At 37.8% G+C, this 25530-nt stretch overlaps 1 protein-coding gene across 9 annotated transcripts in view; it reads right to left on the bottom strand.

Moving 5' to 3' along the window:
- BIRC6 (baculoviral IAP repeat containing 6) overlaps positions 1-25530 on the bottom strand; it is a 275055-nt gene that overhangs the window by 208712 nt on the left and 40813 nt on the right. For all 9 annotated transcript variants that reach the window (XR_008379509.1, XM_053588024.1, XM_053588027.1 and 6 more), the window contains exons 4-9: positions 19547-19740; positions 16926-17037; positions 13317-13399; positions 8201-8423; positions 7962-8122; positions 1332-1390 (exon numbers count right to left, since the gene is read on the bottom strand). Coding sequence is in view for 8 of the 9 variants with exons in the window: in XM_053588024.1 (XP_053443999.1) it covers positions 1332-1390; positions 7962-8122; positions 8201-8423; positions 13317-13399; positions 16926-17037; positions 19547-19740 (832 nt within the window). In the remaining variant the exon portion in view is untranslated. The remainder of the gene's footprint in view (positions 1-1331; positions 1391-7961; positions 8123-8200; positions 8424-13316; positions 13400-16925; positions 17038-19546; positions 19741-25530) is intronic.

Here is a 25530-nt window from a genome sequence, read left to right as displayed (position 1 = left end):
GATCATTAGAAAACACCAAAGCTGTAAAATATAAAGGAAAAGTTATAGTTAGAACAACAAAAAAATTTAACACAGAAAATGGAATATGGAAGAACATTTCGTGCAAATATTTTACAAACGAAAACCTGTAAAAGCTAAGTGACTTTACAATGCCAGAGTTATTTTATAAAAAACTTTAAGCTCTAACCAGGTTTCCAAGTGACCAGTGACTACAAGATTCTTCTTTGCCAGATTAAGAAAATGAAAAAGTAACTCTTCTGTTTTTGCAAAAGAAAAATCAAGGAGGAAAAGACCACTATCTTCATCAGTCTAAATTTTTCTAATGCACTCAATTCTTTATTTTTCTAGGACTTATTACACATTTTTATTTTTCATTGTGGGGACCTGTTTCAAAAAACAGCTGAGGGTTGACCCCTAATCAGTCCAGTGTTCTGTTCAGTGACTTTCAAAAAGATTTCATGACAAATCGGAATTTGGAGGACACTGACTACCCTATACTAAATATAACTTTTGATAACTGTACTATACAAAGCCATGCATCTTCTAAAAAGATTTACTAAGTTATAGATGTCCTTAGTACCTAACATTTGACATTAAAGTATAGCCACAAGATAGTAGCAGTCACTTTTTAACAAATACTGGCTCCTTCTCAGGCACTATGCTTTTCGCTTTTTATGCATTTACTTTACATAATCACTAAAACTCTAAATAATGGATCGCTATTTCATATATTAGGAAGTATAATCAGACTATAACAATTAGCAGTAAGGATTTAAATTCTAACATAGCAAAAGTATTTTGAGATGTACAACTAGACTTTCCTGTAAAAATATATTTTAATCTTTTAAAACATTTAATCATTCATTTAGAACATTAAAATATGAAGCATATTTCTTTGTCTTACTATTTCATGACTTAGTATAAAGGAAGCACTCACTGGATGCCTTAATGTCTGCAATTTTAATACATTAAAATTTATTCTCTATTTGTTTCCTATGGGGAATAAAGAGCTTTAAACACTACTTTTAGTTAATAGAATGCATTATACAAATAAAAATGATGAATTGCCTCACATATATGACAAAAAATTAATATAATTATTACTTTAATTCCTTTCATTCAAGTAGGTACCATTTAAATTTTAATTATAGGGTAGTATGTACATAATACTAATTCATGATCTATAATATGCAATATTTCTATTTTATATGCATTATTAGTTAAAATTTAGAGTTTGCATTAAATAAGAAATTTAGAATTAAATTTAGCTTTACCAGAACTATATAAATCCAAGAATTTACAAAACTTATTACCTAATACATGTTACATACCTGTCACAGAATCTGATCTGGAATGCTCTTCACTGTCAGAATCCTCCAGTAAATCATCACTTAAATAAAAAGACAAAACAAAAATATTTCAATTTCAAAAAAAGTATACATCATATGAGAAAGCAAAGAAAAAAGTACAGTGTTAAAACTACCACTACATACCTCAAACATAAACATACAAATTATTAAAACTTACTTAAATAAGACATAAAGAGTAGTCTGAGGTCATAACCGATCAATAACACTGTCAAAGAATCATCTTAAATCATTAAATAAATATCCTCCTGAAATAAAGTGCAGAAACCTCTAAGAATCTATGATAACATTTGTAGGGATCTGAGGATAGGATATTTTGAGCAAATAAAAACATAAAAGACAGCAACAACTATAAAATCAAGCACAAGCTGACAGTGGTAAAATTTTCAGAACTATTCTGTTACTGAATTCAGGAATTACCCTAAAACCAAACAGAACAGCTGTATAAATACTTGTGTATGTGTGTATATACTGACACCATTTTATTTTTGTTTTGTATTTTGTTCATTTTGGAGGGGCTGTAAAGAACTCCTTGACATGGAAAAAAACTATTACAACTCAGAAGATTAGCACCAAGATAAGACAACAGTCCCTCCTTTGCTCTTCACATAGGTGGCCAACAAAACGTGAGACTCCCTCTTTGCATGTACTTTTATCCTCACTCTCTCCACTGCTAGCACACCAAAGAAAAAAGATGAGATTACAAAGCACTATCACACATTATTAAGCTCTCTCTGTATTCTATTAAAAAGCATGTCTACAACAATTTCTAAAATACTGACAATTCCATTACAAAAACATGTATTTTGTAGAAAGAAAAGGCAATTCTTTTTAAAGAATGTCTTTTTAAAAACATATTGCACTGCCTACTGCCATACCACCCTGAACACACCCAATCTCACCTAAAACATAGGGCACTCACATCTGAAATGCACAGGTTTTACGATACTAGTTTATATGTAAGTTTATATCCTCTATTAAAAATGCCTAACAGGCTTGGTGCCTGTAGCACAGTGGTTATGGCACCAGCCACATGCACCAAGGCTGGTGGGTTTGAACCTGGCCTGGGCCTGCTGAACAACAATGACAACTGCAACAAGAAAATAGCCAGGCATTGTGGTGGGTGCCTGTAGTCCCAGATACTTGAGAGGCTGAGACAAGAGAATCGCTTAAGCCCAAGAGTTTGAGGTTGCTGTGAACTGTGATGCCACAGCACTCTACCAAGGGCGACATGGTAAGACTGTCTCCAAAGCAACGTTTGAAATTTGGGAGTCAGGGGGCTCAATTGTTTAGTTATTTTTTGACAAAAGTTTCTGTTTTTAAGTTTTTCTCAAGTGATAATAATTGTCCTTAAATCAACTTAGTGCTGTAGTTTTGTTTTTTTTTTTTTTTGAGACAGAGCCTCAAGCTGTCGCCCTGGGTAGAGTGCTGTGGCATCTTAGCTCACAGAAACCTCCAACTCCTGGGCTTAAGCAATTCTCTTGCTTCAGCCTCCCAAGTAGCTGGGACTACAGGCACCCGCCACAACACCCGGCTATTTTTTTGGTTACAGCCGTCATTGTTGTTTGGCAGGCCCCGGGCTGGATTCGAACCCGCCAGCTCAGGTGTATGTGGCTGGCGCATTAGTTTAAAACAATAAAAAGAATTCAAAGAAGTTGAAGATGAACTAATTAGCCTTACTACTCAAATGCTAACTAGCTGATTTCAGAGAAAAATAGTAAGATCACTGGAAAAATAAATCCCAACAAGAAATTTTAATGATTGAGATTATCCAGAATGAAGAAAGTCCAAATCAAGAAGACACAATAGTTTTCAAGGACAGAAGGCCTGTTCCACTAAGAAAAATATCTAGGGTGATGCCTGTGGCTCAGTGAGTAGGGCGCCGGCCCCATATACCGAGAGTGGCGGGTTCAAACCCAGCCCCAGCAAAACTGCAACAAAAAACAGCTGGGCGTTGTGGCGAGCGCCTGTAGTCCCAGCTGCTCGGGAGGCTGAGGCAAGAGAATCGCGTAAGCCCAAAAGTTAGATGTTGCTGTGAGCCGTGTGACGCCACGGCACTCTACCCGAGGGCCGTACAGTGAGACTCCGTCTCTACCAAAAAAAAAAAAAGAAAAATATCTAAGTATTACCGAACTACACTGAAATAAACTATAAAATAAAGTAGTATATATTAAAGAAGAAATTCAGGTGTTTCAAAGACTCTTGCCACATAAAAACCTTAAGTTGGCAATAAAGTTTTATTCTGAAGGTCTTCAAAAATACAATCATCTGTTCCTAAAATATTTTTGTGACAAAAATTCCTAAACTATTACATAATAAAAGAGTATGGGTAAAATGATTGAACGGTACGCTTAAAGGATGAGGTTTGGGGTTGTAAAAGTTCATATCAGGGTGGCGCCTGTGGCTCAAAGGAGTAAGGCGCGGCCCCATATACCAGAGGTGGCAGGTTCAAACCTAGCCTGAGCCAAAAACTGCAAAAAAAAAAAAAAACGGAAAAGTTCATATCAATAAAACCTTTTAAAAGAAATCATGAGTAAAAGAACACTAGAATACACACAAACGTTAATGTAACTACACAGTGGCTCAGCGCCCATAGCTCACTGTTTAGGGACCCAGCCTTATACACCGGGGCTGGTGGGTTCGAACCTGGCCTGGGCCTGCTACACAACAGTGACAACTACAACAACAATAAAAATAACCGGGCATTGTGGCGGGCGCCTGTAGTTCCAGCTACTTGGGAGGCTGAGGCAAGAGAATCGCTTAAGCCCAACAGTAGGAGGTTGCTGTGGGTTGTGACGCCACAGCCCTCTACCGAGGAAGACATACTAAAACTCTGCCTCAAAAAAATTATAATAAATAAAATGTTATATATATATATGTAAATCTCACAGTGTGATTATGGCTACTCTATGTCTCTTCAATTTCCATCTCCATATTTTCTAATCTTTCTATAATAAGCATACGTTAATTATGTAATAGGCACTCAAACTTATAAAAGCCTTTTACATGATACAAACCCTTTACAAAGTAACAAACCCACAAACTATTATGAGCAAGTTAAACATGTTAAGTTATATGTGTATCTGAAAACTAGACATTAATATCACAAGGATACCTTGGCTTACACCAATACCATAAACAACTGCAAAGTTAAATTCTAGAAATTTTTATGAATTTCATGAGCTGTAACATATAAATAACAAATGAAACATTTAGACAAAATGTTTATTCATTACAATTAAGTGTGTTCCTTCCAATATGTTGTCTTCTAAGTGAAAGTGGTCAAAAATAATTCCTAAGCAAGATATATTGCTAATTAAATTTCTTGAATAAGTTCCAATTTCCCAAATTAATGTACTATTCTTCAGGCTAATGAAGTCCATATAGTGTATTATAAAAGTCAGAGGCAGTGTGGCTCACTATACTCACTACTAATCCAGCAAGACTCCTGCTACGTCTGGGGGAAGGGAAGTACAGAGTACACAGCCTAAGGTTAGGAACCAAGATTCAGGTCTTCAGCTTCCTCCTATCACACCAGGGTAGGGTACTCTTTCTCTATGATTCATGTGACATTTTCTTCAGAGAAAATAGTCTTTCTACCATAGACAGATTATTTCTTAAATATGGTACTTGGGAGGCTGAGGCAAGAGAATCACCTAAGCCCAGGAGTTGGAGGTTGCTGTGAGATGTGACGCCACAGCCCTCGGTTTAAAAATAAATAAATAAAGCACAAAGAGATTTGTATCTCAACTCTAGCACACTACCCCATATGATATTGGGGGAAATTTCCACTAGAAATACTATACACGCTTGCCTAAAAATGTACATTTTAACTAGGAAGGTGTGATATGTATGGGGGTGGGGGTAACCCTAGAAGTACAGACCACATAAATTTTTTTTTTTTCCCTAGAGACAGAGTCTCACTTTATCGCCCTCAGTAGAGTGCTATGGCGTCACACAGCTCACAGCAACCTCCAGCTTTGGGCCTAGGCGATTCTCTTGCCTCAGCCTCCCAAGTAGCTGGGACTACAAGCGCCCACCACAACGCCCAGCTATTTTATGTTGCAGTTTGGCCGGGGCTGGGTTTGAACCCACCGCCCTTGGTATATGGGGCCGGCGCCCCACTCACTGAGCCACAGGTGCCGCCCCAGACCACATAAATTTTGATGTTTTGTTTTTTTTTTAAAGACAGAGTCTCACCTTGTTACCCTCAGTAGAGTGCTGTAACTTCACAGCTCACAGCAACCTCCAACTCCTGGACTTAGGTGATTCTCTTGCCTCAGCCTCCCAAGTAGCTGGGACCACAGGCACCTGCCACAATGCCCAAATATTTTTTTGTTGCAGTTTGGCCGGGCCCAGGTTCAAACCTGCCACCCTCGGTATATGGGGCTGGCACCCTACCCACTGAGCCACAGGTGCCACCCCTGATTTGATATTTTTATTTTGTTTTCTCATTGTGTTGCCCTGGATAAGAGTGCCATGGCCTCATAGTTCACAGCAACCTCAAACTCTTGGGCTCAAGGGTTCCTCTTGCCTCAGCCTCCCTGAGTAGCTGGGACCACAGCCATCGACACAATGCCCAGCTATTTTTAGTAGAAATGGGGTCTCACTCTTGCTCAGGCTGGTCTCAAACTCCTGAGCTCAAGAGATCACCTGTCTTAGCCTCCCAGAGTGCTAGGATCACAAGCATAAGCCATCTTAGCCCACCTGCATTTTTGATTTGATTTTTAATCCTCTAATTTCAAAACACTAACACAAAGTTCTAATTAAAATCAGTGTCTACAAGACATAAATTCATTATCTGCTATCAATTTTCCACTAATTTCTAAGATAAATCAAGCATACTTAGTTAGTTCCCTGTCCTATTGTCAAAAACTCAGACAATGTGTACGCTGCCTTATAACGAGAACTGTGAAGCTTTAACATGTTATTGTCATTTATAACTAGAGGGAAGAAACTTATATTGTGAATTTTCTATTAATTCCATTAATGAAATAATTTCCTTTAATAAAATTTTCACATTATTTCTTAAAAGTGCGTGCCACAAAGGTGATAGGAAGTAAAATGATAAATCACTGACTGTAGTCTAACATCACACATCAGAAACATAAGAAGCCCCTGCAAGTGAAATGGGAGATACTCTGAGTGTATCAAGACATCCGATCAAAGTTAGACAGGCTCCATTTCACGCTCCACCTACTGCAATTTAAAGGGGTAGCTCCTACTGCTTATCACATTGAATGCCTTATGCAGCCTTTTATTCTGTCTACTAGGTGATACCTCAAATACTGCAGGTATTTCACAGTCACAATGGCAGGGCTTCATTAAAAAACAAGTGCGTAAAGTAGGATTATACTTTTACTCTCCTGCTTCCCATAAACCAGATGCAGCCACAAAAATTAGGAATCTGTCAAAAAAGTTCAATGAATGAGAATCCAGAGCAGCAATTTTACTGAAATGTTTCTATAGTGAAAATTATGATGTCTCAACTCACTCTGACTTCTGGTATATTGCTTAAAATAAATAGATCCTCTTACCTCACTTCAGGTCATTTCACTATTTGTTAGCACTTATATAATTTGAGGTGCTAATAAAAAAATTAGAAACTAAAAAAGCTATTTGGTTCAACTAACCTAGGAGAAGATTTAGGTGAAGGTAAAATTACGAATCTAATCCAAGAAATTCATTTCAATATTGACACTTTATTTTTCTTTATTCTTTCTCTCTTTTTTTTCTTTTTGTTTTAAGATAAGAGTCTTGGCTGGGCATGGTACCTAATCCCTATAATCCTAGAACTCTGGGAAGCTCACATGGGTGGACTGCTTGAGCTCAAGAGTTCAAGACCACTCTGAGCAAGAGCAAGATCCTATCTCTACTAAAAATAGAAAAAGTAGCTGGGCATGGTGGTAGGTGCCTGTAGTCCCAGCTACTTAGGAGGCTAAGGCAAAAGGATTCCCTGAGCCCAAGAGTTTGAGATTGCTGTGAGCCATGATGCTACAACACTTTACTCAAGGCGACCAAGTAAGACTCTGTCTCAAAAACACATACACACACACAAAATCTTGCTCTGTTGCCCCAGCTAGAATACAGTGGTGTGATCACTACTCAACAAAACTTCAAACTCCTGGGCTCAAGGCAATTCTCCGGTCTTAGCCTCCAAAGTATCTGGGACTATGGGCACCTGCCATTATGACTGGCTAATTTTTTTCTATTTATCTTTTTGTAGAGATGGGGTCTTGCTCTTGCTCAAGCTGGTTTCCAACTCCTGACCTCAAAGGATCCTTCCATCTCATCCTCCCAGAGTGCTAGTATTACAGGGATGAGCCACTGCACCTGGCCTAGACTTTATTTTTCAATGTGGTAATTATATCCAACTGACACAAATCAAGATAGAAAATAAAATGTATTTTACAGACTATGGCATTTCTGAATGAAAATTTTCTTCAAAAATCACAGTTTTCAGATTTCTAAGCAAACATTTATTCTCTGATAACTTGGTAACTTTCTTCCTCTTTAATTAGAACTATTAGAATATAAAACTTAGTGGGAAAAAACATGTAACATTGATAAATTCTATAAAACAAATTCTCATACCTATCTCCTTCCAGCTTAGGTATATCTGAGCAACTAGAGGAATCCTCCAGCCATGCCAATGTTGGTCTCCTGGAATCAACTCCTGAGCTCGGCTCTCCTGACAGAATAAGCTGTTGTACAATTGCAGGATCGTAGGCATTAATTTCAAACTTTAAGTGCACCTAAACAAACAAAAAGCCTAAGTTTACAACTGATTATTTTTCCAATTAGAAATCTGCTACTTTAAAATTAAAACATACCTTCATAAGTTTAGAAACATCCCATATACAGATCTTCCCTCGTTTAGTTGCAGCAGCTAGAAAATGAGGGCAGCTTCCCGACCCAAAGCAAGATATTCTGTCGGTTCCATCCGTGCAGGGAAATTGCGCAGGACTGGTTGCAAGAGTGACCGACAGTGGCACATTCTGTGTGTGCTCACCTTTCACAAAGGGGCAGTTCGGGGAATGTCTCTCGTGTTCAGACCTGTACACAGATTAAGAAAAGTTTACTGACAACAAGGCAGTTAAACTCACATTAAAACACAACTCCCCAATTATCTCCTTTTTTTTTTTTTTTGGTAGAGACAGAGTCTCACTTTATGGCCCTCAGTAGAGTGCCGTGGCCTCACACAGCTCACAACAACCTCCAACTCCTGGGCTTAAGCGATTCTCTTGCCTCAGCCTCCCAAGTAGCCTCCTCTTTTTCTTTTTAAACAATTTAACTTAAAGTATTCATCATTCATAACAGTCCTAATCTTAACAAACCATTTAATTTTATCAATACTATGTTCAACCATTCACAACATTCATATATTCAATATTCACAAAATACAACATACCAGTTATTATCTTAATTACAAATGAAGTCAATCTTAGATAAAACTGAGAAACCAATGCTACAGTTAATCCTATATTACACACTAATAAAATTGTTTAAACTCCCATTATCTCCTCACACTGGTATCCTACTATTTTTAAATGAATAACTACTTCATTTCAGTTTAAAATTCTCCATATCTATCAGTGGCCACAACTAAATGCCACTCACATTGCAAAGGGTTTTTAGTAAAGATTGGAAAGCAAGGAGATCTCTAGTGTGGATAAAATGACATTTATTAAGAATACAGAAATAACTTTCAGTGTTTTTCCTATGCTTTCTTGGAGGATTTTTATTGTTTCATGCCTTAAATTTAAGTCCTTTATCCATCTTGAATCAATTTTTGAGTGGGGAAAGGTGTGGGTCCAGTTTCAGTCTTTTACATGTAGACATCCAGTTCTCCCAACACCATTTATTGAATAGGGAGTCTTTCCCCCAAGGTATGTTCTTGTTTGGTTTATCAAAGATTAGGTGGTTGTAAGATGTTAGTTTCATTTCTTGGTTTTCAATTCGATTCCAAGTGTCTATGTCTCTGTTTTTGTGCCAGTACCATGCTGTCTTGAGCACTATGGCTTTGTAGTACAGACTAAAATCTGGTATGCTGATGCCCCCAGCTTTATTTTTATTACTAAGAACTGCCTTAGCTATACAGGGTTTTTTCCGGTTCCATACAAAATGCAGAATCATTTTTTCCAAATCTTGAAAGTACGATGTAGGTACTTTGATAGGAATGGCACTGAATAGGTAGATTGCTTTGGGAAGTATAGATATTTTAACAATGTTGATTCTTCCCATCCATGAGCATGGTATGTTCTTCCATTTATTAATATCCTCTGCTATTTCCTTTCTGAGGATTTCATAGTTTTCTTTATAGAGGTCCTTCACCTCCTTCGTTAGGTATATTCCTAGGTATTTCATTTTCTTTGAGACTATGGTGAAGGGAGTTGTGTCCTTAATTAGCTTCTCATCTTGACTGTTATTGGTGTACACAAAGGCTACTGACTTGTGGACATTGATTTTATATCCTGAAACATGCCTGTGCCTGTGAATAGCCACTGCACTCTAGCCTGGGCAACACAATAAGGCCCCGTGAGACCCCATCTCAAAAAAAGAAAATAAATTTTAAAATGTTTTTAAATAATCTTTTTTTTTTTAATCCACTGTTATAGTTCCATGGCAAAGAAAACTTTACTTATGAGACATGCTACTCCTTAGAAACACATTTCTTCTTAGTAAAGTATCACAAGAATGGAAAAACAAATATCCAACGTACCCAATACTAATATGAAGCCAGTAGATGATCTAATACATGCCCACATAAGAGAAAAACTCAATTCAATTCCAGTTGGGAGGAAGGGGAATGAGAAAAGGGGGAGAGGGGAGGAGGGGAAGGCATGATGTGCTCCCACTTAATGGACACAATGTCAGGGTATATGGCACACCTTCTGGGTGCGGGGAAACAACTACAAGAGGGAGTCTAACTAATGAATGTAAACATTGTAACCTAGTTGTTTGTACCTTCACACGAACCTGAAGTTAAAAAAAAAGAGTACAAACACTGTAGAACCTCCACAGTTGAGCACCTCAAGCTGACATAATTTTCTTAGACCAGACATGCACCACGTATACAAATCAGTACAAGTGGCCTTGTTCCTTATGTTGACCACCTCCATATGTTGACCAGTCTGTTATAGTCTATAGGCCCTTGGAAGGTTCTGCTGTTACTTCTTTTTACAATGTGCCTACAACTTACCTAAATCTCTATATAAATCTTGTACTATTTATAATACACAGATGTCGTCCATAAACCCTTTTGCATTGCACCCCCAAGCACAGGATATTTGAATGTAATTCCTTCCCAGCTAAATCCTAGCATATTTTATCCCCTTCCATCTATCTTTCTTACCTAGGTTTTATCTTTGTAATAAAAATTTTATTTATACAAATTACACGAGTATATAAAATAGTATTTATTATAGTACTTATTCCCAGTAATCTCCTATCTCACTGCCAGATAACCACTGTTACAAATTTAAGTGGTAAACTTTCAAAATATTTTTATAGCCTGTCCTCTGAAAGGGTTTCTTATCTCTACGTAGAATTTCCTATCTTGCGGTGTTCTACAAATAAAGATTAAAGATTAAGGTCCACCCTTTTGCTCATTTTCTAAAAATGATAAAATAAAAAATAATATATATATATTGGGGGTGGGGGGGTCGCAGTTTTGGCCAGGGCTAGGTTTGAACCTGCCACCTGCGCCATAATGGGACCAGTGCCCTACTCCTTTGAGCCACAGGCGCCGCCCAAAATAAAATACTTTTTAAATTTACATATATAAAAGTACATACAGAAAATATAGGGGTTTTTATCTTTAACAATCAGTATCATTGTATGAATCATTCTATAAAAGCTTTCTCGATACAGTAATATAACTGAAAGTTACTAATGGTGATTAATGGAGATCGAACTGCTCAATCCATTCAACTTTTACATCATAATCTATTACACAAATACATCATATTTTATTTAGCTATTGCCCTTCTGATGGTCGTTTAAGATGCTTCCAATTTTTCACTGCAGTAACCATTCATTATATGCCTCTATGCACACAAAAGCAATTAACTCCTGAGAGTAGATAAGTAAAAGTGGAATTGCTAGGTAACAGGGTGCATCCATTTTTATTTTCTTAAATATTCTATCTCCCTCCAAAATAAATAACACTACACGTATCAACTCCCACCATCAACATTTGAGAATCCCATTTCCCTCCTTTTCTCCCCTACAATTCAAAAGGTACCTAGGGCTCTGCTGCCTCCACCAATCCCCTTCCCTCCTATCCATTTAGAGCACTAGTCCCGGGCCTTCAATGACCCCACTAACTTCCTGTGTGTTTGAGGAATCCTAAATCCCATAGCAAAGAGGCAGAATTCAGGTATCCCTGAAATACCTGACCATAACAAGGAAACATGGGTTTTGAGAACCTCCAAGTCCAAAGAAACTATTTATAAATAAGATTATGTTCTATTATATCATAGTACAATTTGTCAGGTATGTGTTACGTAACTTTATGAGGATTGCCCTAGGAAACTAAAAATTATATATTAAAATGGTACACACACACAAAGACAGCTTCTATACGGAAAAACTGAGTTCCAAACAGAAACTTAAATTGGAAACTGCTCATATAAGTAGTAACCCCCAACCATTTCCATAGTCCATGGTTTCAGTTTACCCATGGTTAATCATGGTCCAAAATACGTGAATACAGTACAACAAAGTATTGAGAGAAAGAGGGAGGCAGTGCCACATTCACAGAATTTTTAATATAGTGTACTATAAATATCCTATTATTAGTTATTGCTTATTATTCTCTTACTGTTCCTAATTTATAAATTAAACTTTATTTTAGGTATGGACAGATAAGAAAAAAACATAGGAACCCACAGGACTATATTAAAGGATTGCGGCACTAGGAAAATTGAGAACCAGTGCTATATGGGGTTTAGCATAGGCATGCTTTAAGTATCCACTCTGGGTCTTAGAACATATCCCCCAAGATAAGTGGGGCCTACTGTATTCAATTGCCAGTGCGCAATGACATGCTATTTTAATTTTTCATAGTTTTTTCCGTATGTATAGCACTACAAGCTTTAGCAAGTTTATCCCATTCACATCAACTGATGAACATCCACAGACTTCAAACTAATTTTAATACAAAATAAGCAAAATAACTTAAAACCAAAACCCGATTCTATCACTTACTAGCTATATGCCCTTCAGTAAATTTTATTTTCTTCATTTTAACATGCAATAATAATTCCCAGTTCCAGAGTGACTGGAAGGATTAAACTGCAGCATATTCTTAGTTCTGCCCTATAAAATGGAGATGATACTAGTACCTACTAAACAGGGTTAATGAAATATTTAAATAAGTTAAAATTATATAAAGTGCTTAGAATGGCACCTGTTATTATAAAAATATTTGCTATTATTACTTTTTTTTTTTTTTTACTATTTCTATTAATGTGATCTTAGAGTAGTTATATGTAAAAATGAAGCTTCAATACATGATCTCCTGAAGTATAACCAGGTTCTAAACTCTTATGCACTAGAATTCAAAGACACCAGATACCCCCAAAATTAGCAATGTATTCTGTAGGCCTTCCTCCATGGATTCTCTATTGGCAACCTGCCCTCAACAGACTAAGACTAAACTGCTGAAGGTCATGATAGAGTTCACTTTATCAGAGCCTCTAGGTTTTGACCAGAGCCTGGGTGTATTCTTTCCCTGTGTACAAAGTTTAGAAAATCACAGACCTTAGAGACTCTGGATGCAGAGTGGTATGACACAGTAGACACAGGGATACCTCATTCTCTTAGAACAACAGCAAAAGTATAAATGGCAAAAATTCAAGTAATTTTATCAAAATCAGAAAAAATCTGGAATCACATTTACAACACTAACTTAGCTGATTATGTCCCTCAAAAATCAAGACTCACCAAGGTTCATCAGTAGGTTCCCAACAAACGAGACATACACTACAAGTAAAACACATGGCTCTATCATCTCCAGATGAGGCAGGCTGCAAAATTATACAAAAAGGAGACAAAAAAAGTAAATTATTATTAAAACAGCTTTATAATAAAAATTCTTTTAAAAAGTTCATAGTTTTAAGTAAAATTCCATACTGCAGCAAAGAAAATTAGTCTTATGCTATTAGCTCCCAATACCACAAGGAAACTTTCAAATGTTTATGGACTATGTTATTTGAAAAACAGTGTTTTGGCCGGCGCCTGTGGCTCAGTGAGTAGGGTATCAGCCCCATATAACAAGAGTGGGAGGTCCGAACCCGGTGCCGGACAAACAGCAACAAAAAAACAATCCAGGCGTTGTGGCAGGCACCTGTGGTCCCAGCCACTAGAGAGGCTGAAGCAAGAGAATCGTCTAAGCCCAGGAGTTGGAGGTTGTTGTGGGCTGTGACACCACGGCACTCTACTGAGGGCGATAAGGTGAGATTCTGTCTCTTAAAAAAAAAGGAAAAAGTGTTTCATCCCCTATTTTTAGTGGAAAACAACCACTAAAACAAACACAAAGGCACACATATACTTAATCCAAAAGAGTGTAATAGTTTATTATTAAATACTGAATCCCATATAACCACACAAGAAAAGCAAGTAAAAAGGAAAAACAAACTCTTCAATTCATGTAATGCTCTTTTTCTTTTTTAAAGACACAGGATCACACGATCCAGCTCAATGCAACCTCAAATTCTTATACTCAACTGAACTGATCCTTTTCCATAGCTGGGACTATAATCACACTGCCACAAACAGCTAATTTTTCTATATTTTTGTAGAGACAAAAAAATGTGTCTCACTAAGTTGCCCAGGCTGGTCTCAAACTCCTGGGCTCAAGTAATTCTCTTATTGTGACCTTCCAAAGTGCTGGAATTAGAGGTGTGAACCACTATATCAAATTAAATTTCTGTAATATTCTTTAGGACACAAGGTTTGATACACAAATTACTCAAACATATCAAAATTACATGTTTTATAATATTTACTATGTTATTTTATATAAGTATAAAAAATTAGTGTTATAATTTATATATTTTAATATATTTTAAGCATTATATATAAAAATATATACATTTCAGTTCATGTTGTGAAGATATATAGTATGAACTGAAATATACCTGAAAACTAATATTCATAATTGTGAATATGTACACCTTATAGGTGCAAATTTATTATATGTTTTAGAAGATTCAGAATAATCAGCCCCTAACACGAGCAAGAAATCTATTATTTAATCTCGTTGAAAAGAGAGTATAATGAATAACAACTCAAAAGAAAAAATAACAAGGCATCGCTTAATGGAGAATCTCTTAGAAAATGACACCACTTTAAAAGGAAAAAGATAATCGCCAGAAGGGTTTACATTCAGTTCGTAGGTTAGAGAAGTAACTTCCATGATCCTAACAGTAGCCAGTCTCCAAATTTATCAATCATTAACTGGAAAATTGATAAACTTTGAATAAAAAAGTCAAATATACATTGTTTTCTGGTATATATATATATTTTGAAACCAAGTCTCACTCAATCGCCCTGGGGTTGAGTGCTGTGGTGTCACAACTCACAGCAACCTAAAACTCTTGAGCTCAACTAATTGTCTTGCCTCAGCCTCCCAAGTAGCTGGGACTACAGGCGCCCACCACAACACCCAGCTAGATTTTCTGTTCTTATAGAGACAGGGTCTCACTCTTGCTCAGGCTGGTCTTGAACTTCTGAGCTCAAGCAATCCACCCCCTTCAGCCTCCCAGAATGCTGGGATTACAGGCATAAGCCACCATACCTAGCCTGTTTTCTGGTTTAATTTTAGTTTAGATACTCAGAATACTTTAAGATAACTAAGGAATAATCACTGTTCAGATTCTTAAAGACAGTAACTATAATATACTTCCAGTTCAATTGCATTCTAAAGTTAAACATGATTTATGTAAACTAACATGTTATTTGATTTCTCAGATTATTCAGTAGTCAGTCTATACTACTCAGTTTACCATTAACTAGCACATTACACCTGGATAAAATCATTTTTCTTTACTTCGTTCTACTTTATTTCAGTAAAGCTTTCTACAGTGTCCCATTCTCATGTCTTTTTATCATGATAATCCTTATACTGTACACCCTCTTCTACATAAAAACATGAGTATTTTTGTTGATTAATTCTTCCTGTATCTACACAACTTCTTATGATTAATTTTTTACTTATTATGGGCATTTTTTTTTTTTTTTTGGAGACAGAGTCTCAAGCTGTCACACTGGGTAGAGTACCGTGGCGTCATAACTCACAGCAACCTCCAACTCGGGCTTAAGTGATCCTCTTGCCTCAGTTTTTCTGTTTTTAGTAGAGACAGGGTCTCGCTGGTCTCAAACTAGTGAGCTCAAGCAATCCACCTGACTCGGCTTCCCAGAGAGTTAGGATTTCAGGTGTAAGCCACCACGTCCACCCTATTATGAGCACTATTAAGTGGTATTTGTTTACAGGGGACATGTAAGGTCTTTATATAGGCATACATTATAAATTAATCATATCAGGATGATTTGGATTATCTATCACCACAGGCATTTATCATTTCTTGATGTTATACAACTTCTTAATCAGTTCTTCAGTATATATGTATTAAGGTTGCATTGCTCTACCTGTAATGCTGCTTCTGTAGCTATCTAGTTTATGGGTAACTTGTATCCCAACTAAAATTAGAATCTCAGGAGCAACTGTAAACTGCTTTAATGCATTACCCTAAGCATATACTACAGTGTTACAATGCAGGAGTCAAAAAGAAAACAAATACATATTCAAAGAGAACATTTTTCAAAACCCAAATCTGGAGAATACAGCCTATTTGGTGATTTAAGAAAAAAAAAAAAACTGTATCTAATCTGAAAGAAAATACTTTGTTATTAAGTCTTAAGTAACTCAGTTGTTACTTTTTTTTTTTTTTTTTTGAGACAAAGTCTCAAGCTGTCGCCCTGGGTAGAGTGCTGTGACGTCACAGCTCACAGCAACCTCCAACTCTTGTGCTTACGCAATTCTCTTGCCTCAGTCTCCCAAGTAGCTGGGACTACAGGTGCCCGCCACAATGCCCAGCTATTTTTTGTTGGTGGTGGTGTTGTAGTTGTCATTGTTTGGCAAGCCTGGGCTGGGTTCAAACCCACCAGTCTCAGTGTATGTGGCCAGCGCCCTAGCCGCTGAGCTACAGTGCGGAGCCTATTAGTTACTTTTAACTTTTTTTTTTCCTTTTCTTCTAACACAACACAGGAACTCACTCAGTATCATATTCAAAAGTATAGTGGCCTGCACCACTTACTTGGGAGGCTGAGTTAGGAGAATTGCTTGAGACCAAGAGTTCAGAGTCCAGCCTGGACAACAGAGCAAGACCCCATAACTTAAAAAAAAAAGTAAAATAACACAAAACTAACATACATGCACACAAACAAGTCACATAAAATAAGTCTTAGAAAAAGTATTAAAATGCTAATAATTTTACTAATTATTTTACAAAAGCATACTAAAAATATATAGAGAGAGAAAGTCTTTTTTACCTGATGATAAAATCCAGCTTGAGCCATGGGATCTGGCTGTGCCCACCGATAGCCTACATGAGGCCATGAGGTAAATGTCTCCCGCCTGTTAGCTTCACTATACATCAATGATCTAAAAGTCAACATTGAATTGAAGTTAGGCATCAAATTACAGTGATACTCCTAAAGGCAGAAAACAAATTTACTAGGTTATCAGCAAAGACTGGGAAGGGTCTAATAATCAATTTCAAATTTTTATTTTAAAATAAAAATAATTTTTCAAAATTTCCCCTTAAACATTAAGGAAAATGAAAATCTGATTGATGACTACTGTTGATAAACAATTCTGGTATATGCTCGGCACCTGTGGCTCAAGCGGCTAAGGCAGAGGCAGGAGAATTGCTTGAGCCCAGGAATTGGAGGTTGCTGTGAGCTCTGATGGCATAGCACTCTACCCAGGGCGATAGCTTGAGGCTCTGTCTCAAAAAACAAAAAAAAAAAACAAAACAATTCTGGTGTAGATTAAATTAACCAATGTTGCTAACTGCCAAGGATAAAACAGAAAATCTGCAAATGTAGAGGCAGAGTATCCTATACTTTCTTTTTTTTTTTTTTTTTTTTGTGGAGACAGAGTCTCACTTTATGGCCCTCGGTAGAGTGCCGTGGCCTCACACAGCTCACAGCAACCTCCAACTCCTGGGCTTAAGCGATTCTCTTGCCTCAGCCTCCCAAGCAGCTGGGACTACAGGCGCCCGCCACAACGCCCGGCTATTTTTTGGTTGCGGTTTGGCCGGGGCCGGGTTTGAACCCGCCACCCTCGGTATATGGGGCCGGCGCCCTACCGACTGAGCCACAGGCGCCGCCCAGAGTATCCTATACTTTCATCACATGCCAAATTTTACATAATTAGATGAACTATACACCAAACAGTGGTTTTATCTCAACTATATTAAGTATTTTCAGGTTTAATTTTTTTTCATAAGTAGAAAGCAATTTTCTGCACTTCTTCCAGAGAAATCCATTTCCAAGAAAGCTGTACTCTCCAGGAATTTATCAAAAAAATAAAATGAAACCTTAGGCCAGGCATAGTGGCTCAAGCCTGCAATCCCAGTATACTGGGAGACCAAGGCAGGTAGACTGCCTGAGCTTAGGAGTTCAAGACCAGCCTGAGCAAGAGTGAGACTTCATCTCTAAAAATAGCTGGGCGTTGCGGCAGGCACCTGTAGTCCCAGCTGTTCAGGAGGCTGAGGCAAGAGAATCACTTGTACCTAAGAGTTTGAGGTTGCTATGAGCTATGACCCCATGGCAGTCTACTAAGGGCAACAAAATAAGATTTTGTCTCAAAAAAAAAGAAAAGAGAGAGAGAGAATCTCTGCATTGTCCAAATGAGGTAGCAATGATACTATAGAAAATAAAATTATTGGGCGGCGCCTATGGCTCAGCGGGTAGGGCGCCGGTCCCATATGCCGGAGGTGGCGGGTTCAAAAACCCAGCCCCGGCCAAATTAAAAAAAAAAAAAGAAAATAAAATTATTAAAATTACTATTAAGTTTTATTTATATTGTAATAAAATCACTTAACTAACAAAAATAGGGCAACTAATAAAGCAAAATCATTATTTACAAAAAATAAATAAATATTGCAATTGAATAAAAGAGCCATGCTTAAAATGACATAAATTAGAAACTGAGTTTATTCAGTAGCACTTCAGCTAACATCAGCATATGTTATTTATAAATGCATTTTGTAAAGATATTTAGAAGTCACAATTCATGTCCAATGAAAATGTAAAAACATAAAGCATAACATGAGAAGACAAGTATAAATATCTAATCAAAACTGCTAGGTTTTATATGTCAGAATAAAATTTCTAAACTTCAGTACTTTTAATAAGAACCTAATTAACATTACTTCAAATAACAAATCATTTAAGTTTTTAAGTGAATTCATTACTGGCTTTTTAATTAGTTTTACACAAAACAAGCAATCAAAAAATTGCTACTAAAGAAAAAAGTGATGGATAAAATATGATTTTTGTTATATAAATCTATGGCAGGCAGCATAAAAATCTGAATTCAAAAAACTGTCCCAATGAATGTTTTTTGGTTTGTTTTTTTTTTTTTTTACAGTTTTTGGCCGGGGCTGGGTTTGAACCCGCCACCTCCGTATATGGAGCCGGCACCCTACTCCTTTGAGCCACAGGCGCCGCCCTCAATAAATGTTTTAACTTTTCTTTTTTTTTACTATAAAACAATAGATTACTCTTACCTTATACTCACAATTCAGCTTGGTTTTTAAGTCTGTCAAAATTTATCTCGAAAGTCACAAAATAATTCTTTTATATTAATTCTAATCGTTTAAGTTTATCCCAATATTTACTAGGCAAATACTAAACTGGAATTTTCAAATATGGTTTTAATAATCCCTTCAAATATCTTTAGGGTACTAAAAGATATTTTTTAACAAAAGCAATTTAAGTAGTAGTTTAGTTCAATTTAGTATTTTGATAGCAACTGGAATTGGTTCTTCAAACTATTTAAAATGTTTTTTAATCATAATCATATTTTATAGTTATTCCTAGTTAATCCAAAAGCTAACCAATTCAATCTCATTGCCATCTCTCTTGATAAGCCAGGTTCATACCTGTCTACAGAACGGCCTGGCCCCACTCCGAGTTCTGGACGTGCACTAGGTAAGAGGTAAGACAATCTGTCCATCACTGAGGACGCCACAGGTAAGGCAGCAACGTTTTGATTTATTTTCTTGAGTTCATTTACAATGGCACTGGCAATGGACTTCAACACATGATGAGGAAGATAAAATGTAACTGTGGCCCACTGAAAGAATATGGGAGCATAAACAAAGGAAAATGTACTCAAAAGTTTTAACCAAAATCATAACACAATCACTACCAAATAAAGAACAATTTTTCAGTCTCAAATCAGTTTACTCTATTTGTTTATCATTTAAAGCAAGAGCGTGCTGCCGCTGGACTCTAGGATGGGGAAAAAAATAAAGCAGAAATGTGGAGCCATGTAAAAAAGAAGTCTCTTATTCACTGGATACAGAAACAATGTAAATATCCATCAATGGCTGAATGGACAAAGAAAATGCCGTGTATATATATGCAACAGAATACCACACAGCCTGTAAAGGGGAAATTCTGTCACTGGCAAAGTCACAGAAGAACCTGAAGGATATTATGCTAAGTAAAGTAAGCCAGGCAGAGAAAGACAAACATTGCACCATCCCATTTTATATGTGGAATCCAACAAAGTTAAATTCATAGACAAGCAGAAAGTGCAATGGTAATTAGCAGGCGGGCAGGGGGGAGGGTAGTAGTTGGAGAATAGGGAGATGTTGGTCAAGGATACAAAGTTTCAGTGGACAAGAGAGATAGTTTTAGTTGTCTATTTTACTCTTAGTGATCTATTATACAGCACCGTGACCACAGTTAATGTACATTTCACAATTACCGTGAGTAGACTGTAAACATTCGCACCACAGAGAAATAAGGTAAGCCCACAGATACATTAATTAGCTTGATTTAATCTTTCCACAGTGTATGTGTATATATCTATCTATATGTATATATATATAAAACACCACACCGTACCCCACAAATATATAATCATTTGTCAATTAAAATTTAATTTTTTCAAATGAAACCTCAACTAACCTGAAGACAGTTTAAAACCAGATGGTGACACATCTTCTTACATAGCTCACCACAAACTAAAATCACATCTTTGTTCATAGTCATCCCGCATATACAAATGTTAAGCACAATGTTAAGACCCTGCAAATATCTCCAACCACAAGAACATATTTGGACAATTATCATCACTGGGGTACAACCTACATAAGGATTTAGTTCAGCTTAGTGAATGTTTACACAGTAAAACCTTTGTAATTTGACCGTCCAAGGGACTGTAACAAGCTAGCCAACATACAGAAGTTATCGACATAGGGAACTTCCATTGAGTACATGTGAAGCATCAGGTGGTCAACATAAAGAGGTGGTCAACTGTGGGTTCTAATGTATTTTTATTGTTGTTGTTATCATTATCCAGCAGTAACTAAAAACAGGCCTACCTTGTTTCTGAGACCAGTTTCAATATTCAATAAATGTTAATCATGCTTTAACATTACACAACTACAAAACAGCACAAAAACTACTTAAGAAGTTGTAACACAAAAATGCTAAGTATTATTCTCCCAAAGAAATGTCTATAATGTAATTTCATCTTCATATCCTCTTCCCAGTTCACCTGTGAAAGGCTTCCACTGAGTCTAGTACACTCTAGGCAGACTTGTAAGTTATTATTCATATAAATTGAAAAACTCAAGTCAAAAACAAGAACTGCTAAAAAAAAAAAAATGAAAAATGAAAACTTCTCACCTAATCTTTTCATAGATGTAGAACTTTTCATTGAAAGGGAAAATACCCTCCACAATACCCCAACTCTATACAGTACTGTACACATCATAGTAAAAACCTTACCCCAAAGGGACCTGTGGGCTTTCAGTACAGTGAAAAGATTGTTCAAATATTGTCCCAAACTGGCATGGAACTGAACTCCTACAATACGACTGTGTTCCACCAGTCAAAGTGGAGCTTAGGATGACCAAGTGATTAATGGACTTTTGGCACAAAAGCTGTCTCAAGGAGCTCAGGGTGTCCACAAACCCATATTGCAATAATTTCCCTAGCTCTTAAATGCATAATCCAAAGAGATACAAAATACGCAACTGGGCTCGGCGCCTGTGGCTCAAGCGGTTAAGGCACCAGCCACATATACCTGAGCTGGCAGGTTCAAATCCAGCCCAGGCCCGCCAAACAACAATGACGGCTGCAACAACAAAAAAAATAGCCGGGCGTTGTGGCGGGCCCCTGTAGTCCCAGCTACTTGGGAGGCAGAGGCAGGAGAATCGCTTGAGCCCAGGAATTGGAGGTGGTGTGAGCTGTGATGCCACAGCACTCTACCCAGGGGGACAGCTTTGAGGCTGTGTCTTAAAAAAAAACACAAAAAACAAAATGCAACTGGAAAAATCCCCACATTAGCTCTCTGTTCCTCTCTGAGGACCATTACGGTAGGAAAGACCAAGTAGATGTCCCCCTAGAACTTTGCTTCTCTCCAAGGATATTAAATCAAAGTAGTACCACATTCCTGAGCAAATTTCTAAGATTAACGCCACTATAAGAGATTTGAAAGAATACAGAAGCAAACAAATAATCTCATACCCATTTAACTGTCCTGTGTCATCTATGCAGAATGTAAAGGGATCCTGAAGAATGACTGTGGGCCAAGGGCAGTGGCTCATGCCTGTAATCCTAGCACTCTGGGAGGCCGAAGTGGGTGGATTGCCTGAGCTCACAGGTTCCAGACCAGCCTGAGCAAGAGCGAGACTCTGTCTCTAAAAAAAATAGCTAGGCATTGTGGAGGGGGTAGTCCCAGCTACCAGGGAAGCTGAGGCAAGAGAACCGCTTTGAGCCAAAGAGTTTGAGGTTGCTGGGAGCTATGATGCCAGGGCCCTCTACAGAGCAAAAAAGTGTCTGTCTTAAAAAAAAAAAAAAAAAATGTGCATAGTAAGCTATCAGGTGGAGACTTCGATTGCAGCTGCTATTCCACATGAGGTATCTTTACTGAAGCAAATCAACAAATCTCCTGATATCTGCTAGGCATTTACAGTTCTGTCAAGTATTTTTCTAAACCCACTTTTACCTGGTAGGACCAACAATAAATCTTACCCTTGCACTGTACCTCACATTCTTTACCATCATCTACAATGGTATACAGAAATCCTGATCACCCTAACACTGTACATTTAACCATACTGGTCCACTACCTCAATAACATCATGCTGACTGGCCCAGAGAGGAAATAATAGCAAGGAACTTAAATGCCTCAGTAAGACGCAAGCCAGAGGAAATTAACAGTCCCCAAAAATATTCAGGATCCTCCAAACTCAGTGAAGTTTCTGGCAGTCCAGTGGTCTAGTCACGTCAGGATACTACCTCCAAGGTGAACAAGTTGCTACAACTTGAATCAAGCATTGAGAAAAAGCACAATGCTCGGTGGGCCTATTTGGATCTTGCAACCAATGTTCAGCATATTTGAACATGCTGCTATAATCCAATTATCAAGAAGTACATAAAGCTGCCAATTTTAAGTTCTGAACAAGCAGCAGCTCTGCGACAGGTCCAGACAGTGCTGCACGATGCTCTGCCACTTTTACTTGAGACCACTAACAGGAGAAGTATCCATGGAAAATATTAATTCTGCAGGAGCCTGCAGGAACCTAAATAGGGACACTCACACAGAAGAATGCTAGAGTCTTGGAGCAAAGGCAAGCCCTTTCATGCAATTAATGTTCTCCTTTTAAAAAGCAGCTCCTGGGGCGGCACCTGTGGCTCAAGGAGTAGGGTGCCGGTCCCATATGCCGGAGGTGGCGAGTTCAAACCCAGCCCTGGCCAAAAAAAAAAGCAGCTCCTGGCCTCTTACTGGTCCCAGATAAGAGGCTAATACCTATCCATGACACTTAAGGTCTATACAATCAGAGCTGTCCATCACAAAGTAGGTATTACATGACAATATTTAGCACAAGCAACAAGTACCTTTCATTAAGTGTCTTACAGCGATCAGTCGGAGAAAGTCCAAAAGGCACAAACTGAGTAAGAAGTGGCTCAGACTTACACAATACCCGCTCCCATTTACAATGCCACCTCCTCATTCCCTATCAGTAGTTCCATAGATAACTCCCTATAATGTGATAATTTGAGGAGAAAATACTCTTGGCTCTGTGTGATATGTTCGTGCCATTTTAAAGTAGACTGCTGGGCGGTGCCTGTGGCTCAATCGGTAAGGCGCCGGCCCCATATACCGAGGGTGACAGGTTCAAACCCGGCCCCGGCTGAATTGCAACCAAAAAAATAGCCGGGCGTTGTGGTGGGCGCCTGTAGTCCCAGCTACTCGGGAGACTGAGGCAAGAGAATCACTTAAGCCCAGGAGTTGGAGGTTGCTGTGAGCTGTGTGATGCCACGGCACTCTACCCAGGATCATAAAGTGAGACTCTGTCTCTACAAAAAAAAAAAAATAAAGTAGACTGCTATACCATTACAGCCCCCAATCATAAGTACAGTGGTGAAGGAAAATTTCAGTGGGCAGAACTTCAATCATTGTATTTGACTATTTTCTCTGTCTGGACTGAGAGCTGGCCAGGAATTAAGAACTAACAAATGGACTGTTCCAATTTGTTGGCTGGATGATCAGGCACTTAGAAAAAACAGGATTGAAAACTGCTAACAAGAAAGATCAAGAGTAAAGGGTATGGACAGAACTCTCAAAATAAATAGTATGTGAAAATATTTGTGCAATACGTGAACTGTCACCGAAGGCACCCACTGCAGAGGAAATGGACAAATTACACACATATCAGCCAGCCTCTCCCTTAGCCATTCCAGGGCTTGGTCAATGGACCTGTAGGCAAAATGCCAAGGCAAAAGATAGTCCAACACCACCACAGACTTCCCTAACCCAGACTAACCAGGCTACAGCTGTTGCTAATGGCCTAATATGCCAACAGCTGTTAGCAAAGGTAGGCCACCACTATGACTCCACTTCCCAGGAGAATAAGCCAGCTATCTAACGGCAGGTGGACTGTACCGATTCCTTCAGCCATGCACTGGCAGCAATTTTGTTCTTCACTGTAACAGATACGTATTCCAGGTATGCATTTACCTGTTCTGCCCACAAGGTCTCCATCATTTCTTGTGGACTAACAAAATGTCTTATGCACCATCATGGCATTTCAGACAACTCTGCTTCTGAGCAAGGAAAGAATTTTAAAGCAAAACAGGATGCAACAACGGGCTCTTGTCTGGGAAATTCACTGGTCTTACGTGCATCATCTGGAGGGAGTTGGCCGACAGAAGAGTTCAATGGCCTCCTAAAGATTCATTTTCAACACTAATTGGTAGAAACACTCTGAAAGGTTAGAATTCTACCTTACAGAATAAAGAGTATGCTTTGAATCAATGAAACATGCATCATAAGAGTTTCTCTCAGCATGGTCACTATTATACTTTAAAAATTCATTCACATATTTTTTATTAAGCCTTAACCTCTATAAGTTTTACTTCCCAAGGGAAGAACGTTCCAGTAGGAGTACAACACTGCTTCCATTGAACAGGGTGTTCACACTGTTACTCAATTCTGGGTTCCCCTTACCACTGAATGAAGAGGCAAAAAAGTAGGTTATTCTACCAGTTGTTCTGATTGAAACTGACAAACTAAATTAATGTTGAATAACAGGAGCAAGGCGCTTATGCAGAACCCAGGAAGAGTCTATAGAGTACCTGTTAGTACTTCCATATGCAACAGTAAAAGTGAATGGATAATTACAACTAAAAAAAAAACACAGCACCCCTGAGAATTCAAATACTTCAAGTATAAAGTATTGGATTACTCCATCATGTAAAAACTTCTGGCCAGGTAAGGTGCTAGCTGAGGACAAAGGGAATATGGAATAGGTAGTAGAAAAAAAGACATTAAAAACAGCAAATGTATCCTTTTGACCATTAATAGAATTGAGGACTACAGCTGCTATGCATATTTTCTTCAAAT

Source organism: Nycticebus coucang, chromosome 4 (genome assembly GCF_027406575.1).
Source record: "Nycticebus coucang isolate mNycCou1 chromosome 4, mNycCou1.pri, whole genome shotgun sequence".
Taxonomy (NCBI): domain Eukaryota; kingdom Metazoa; phylum Chordata; class Mammalia; order Primates; family Lorisidae; genus Nycticebus; species Nycticebus coucang.
The sequence above is the reverse complement of the archived record's forward strand: the minus strand, read 5'-3'. Positions and strand labels throughout refer to the sequence as shown.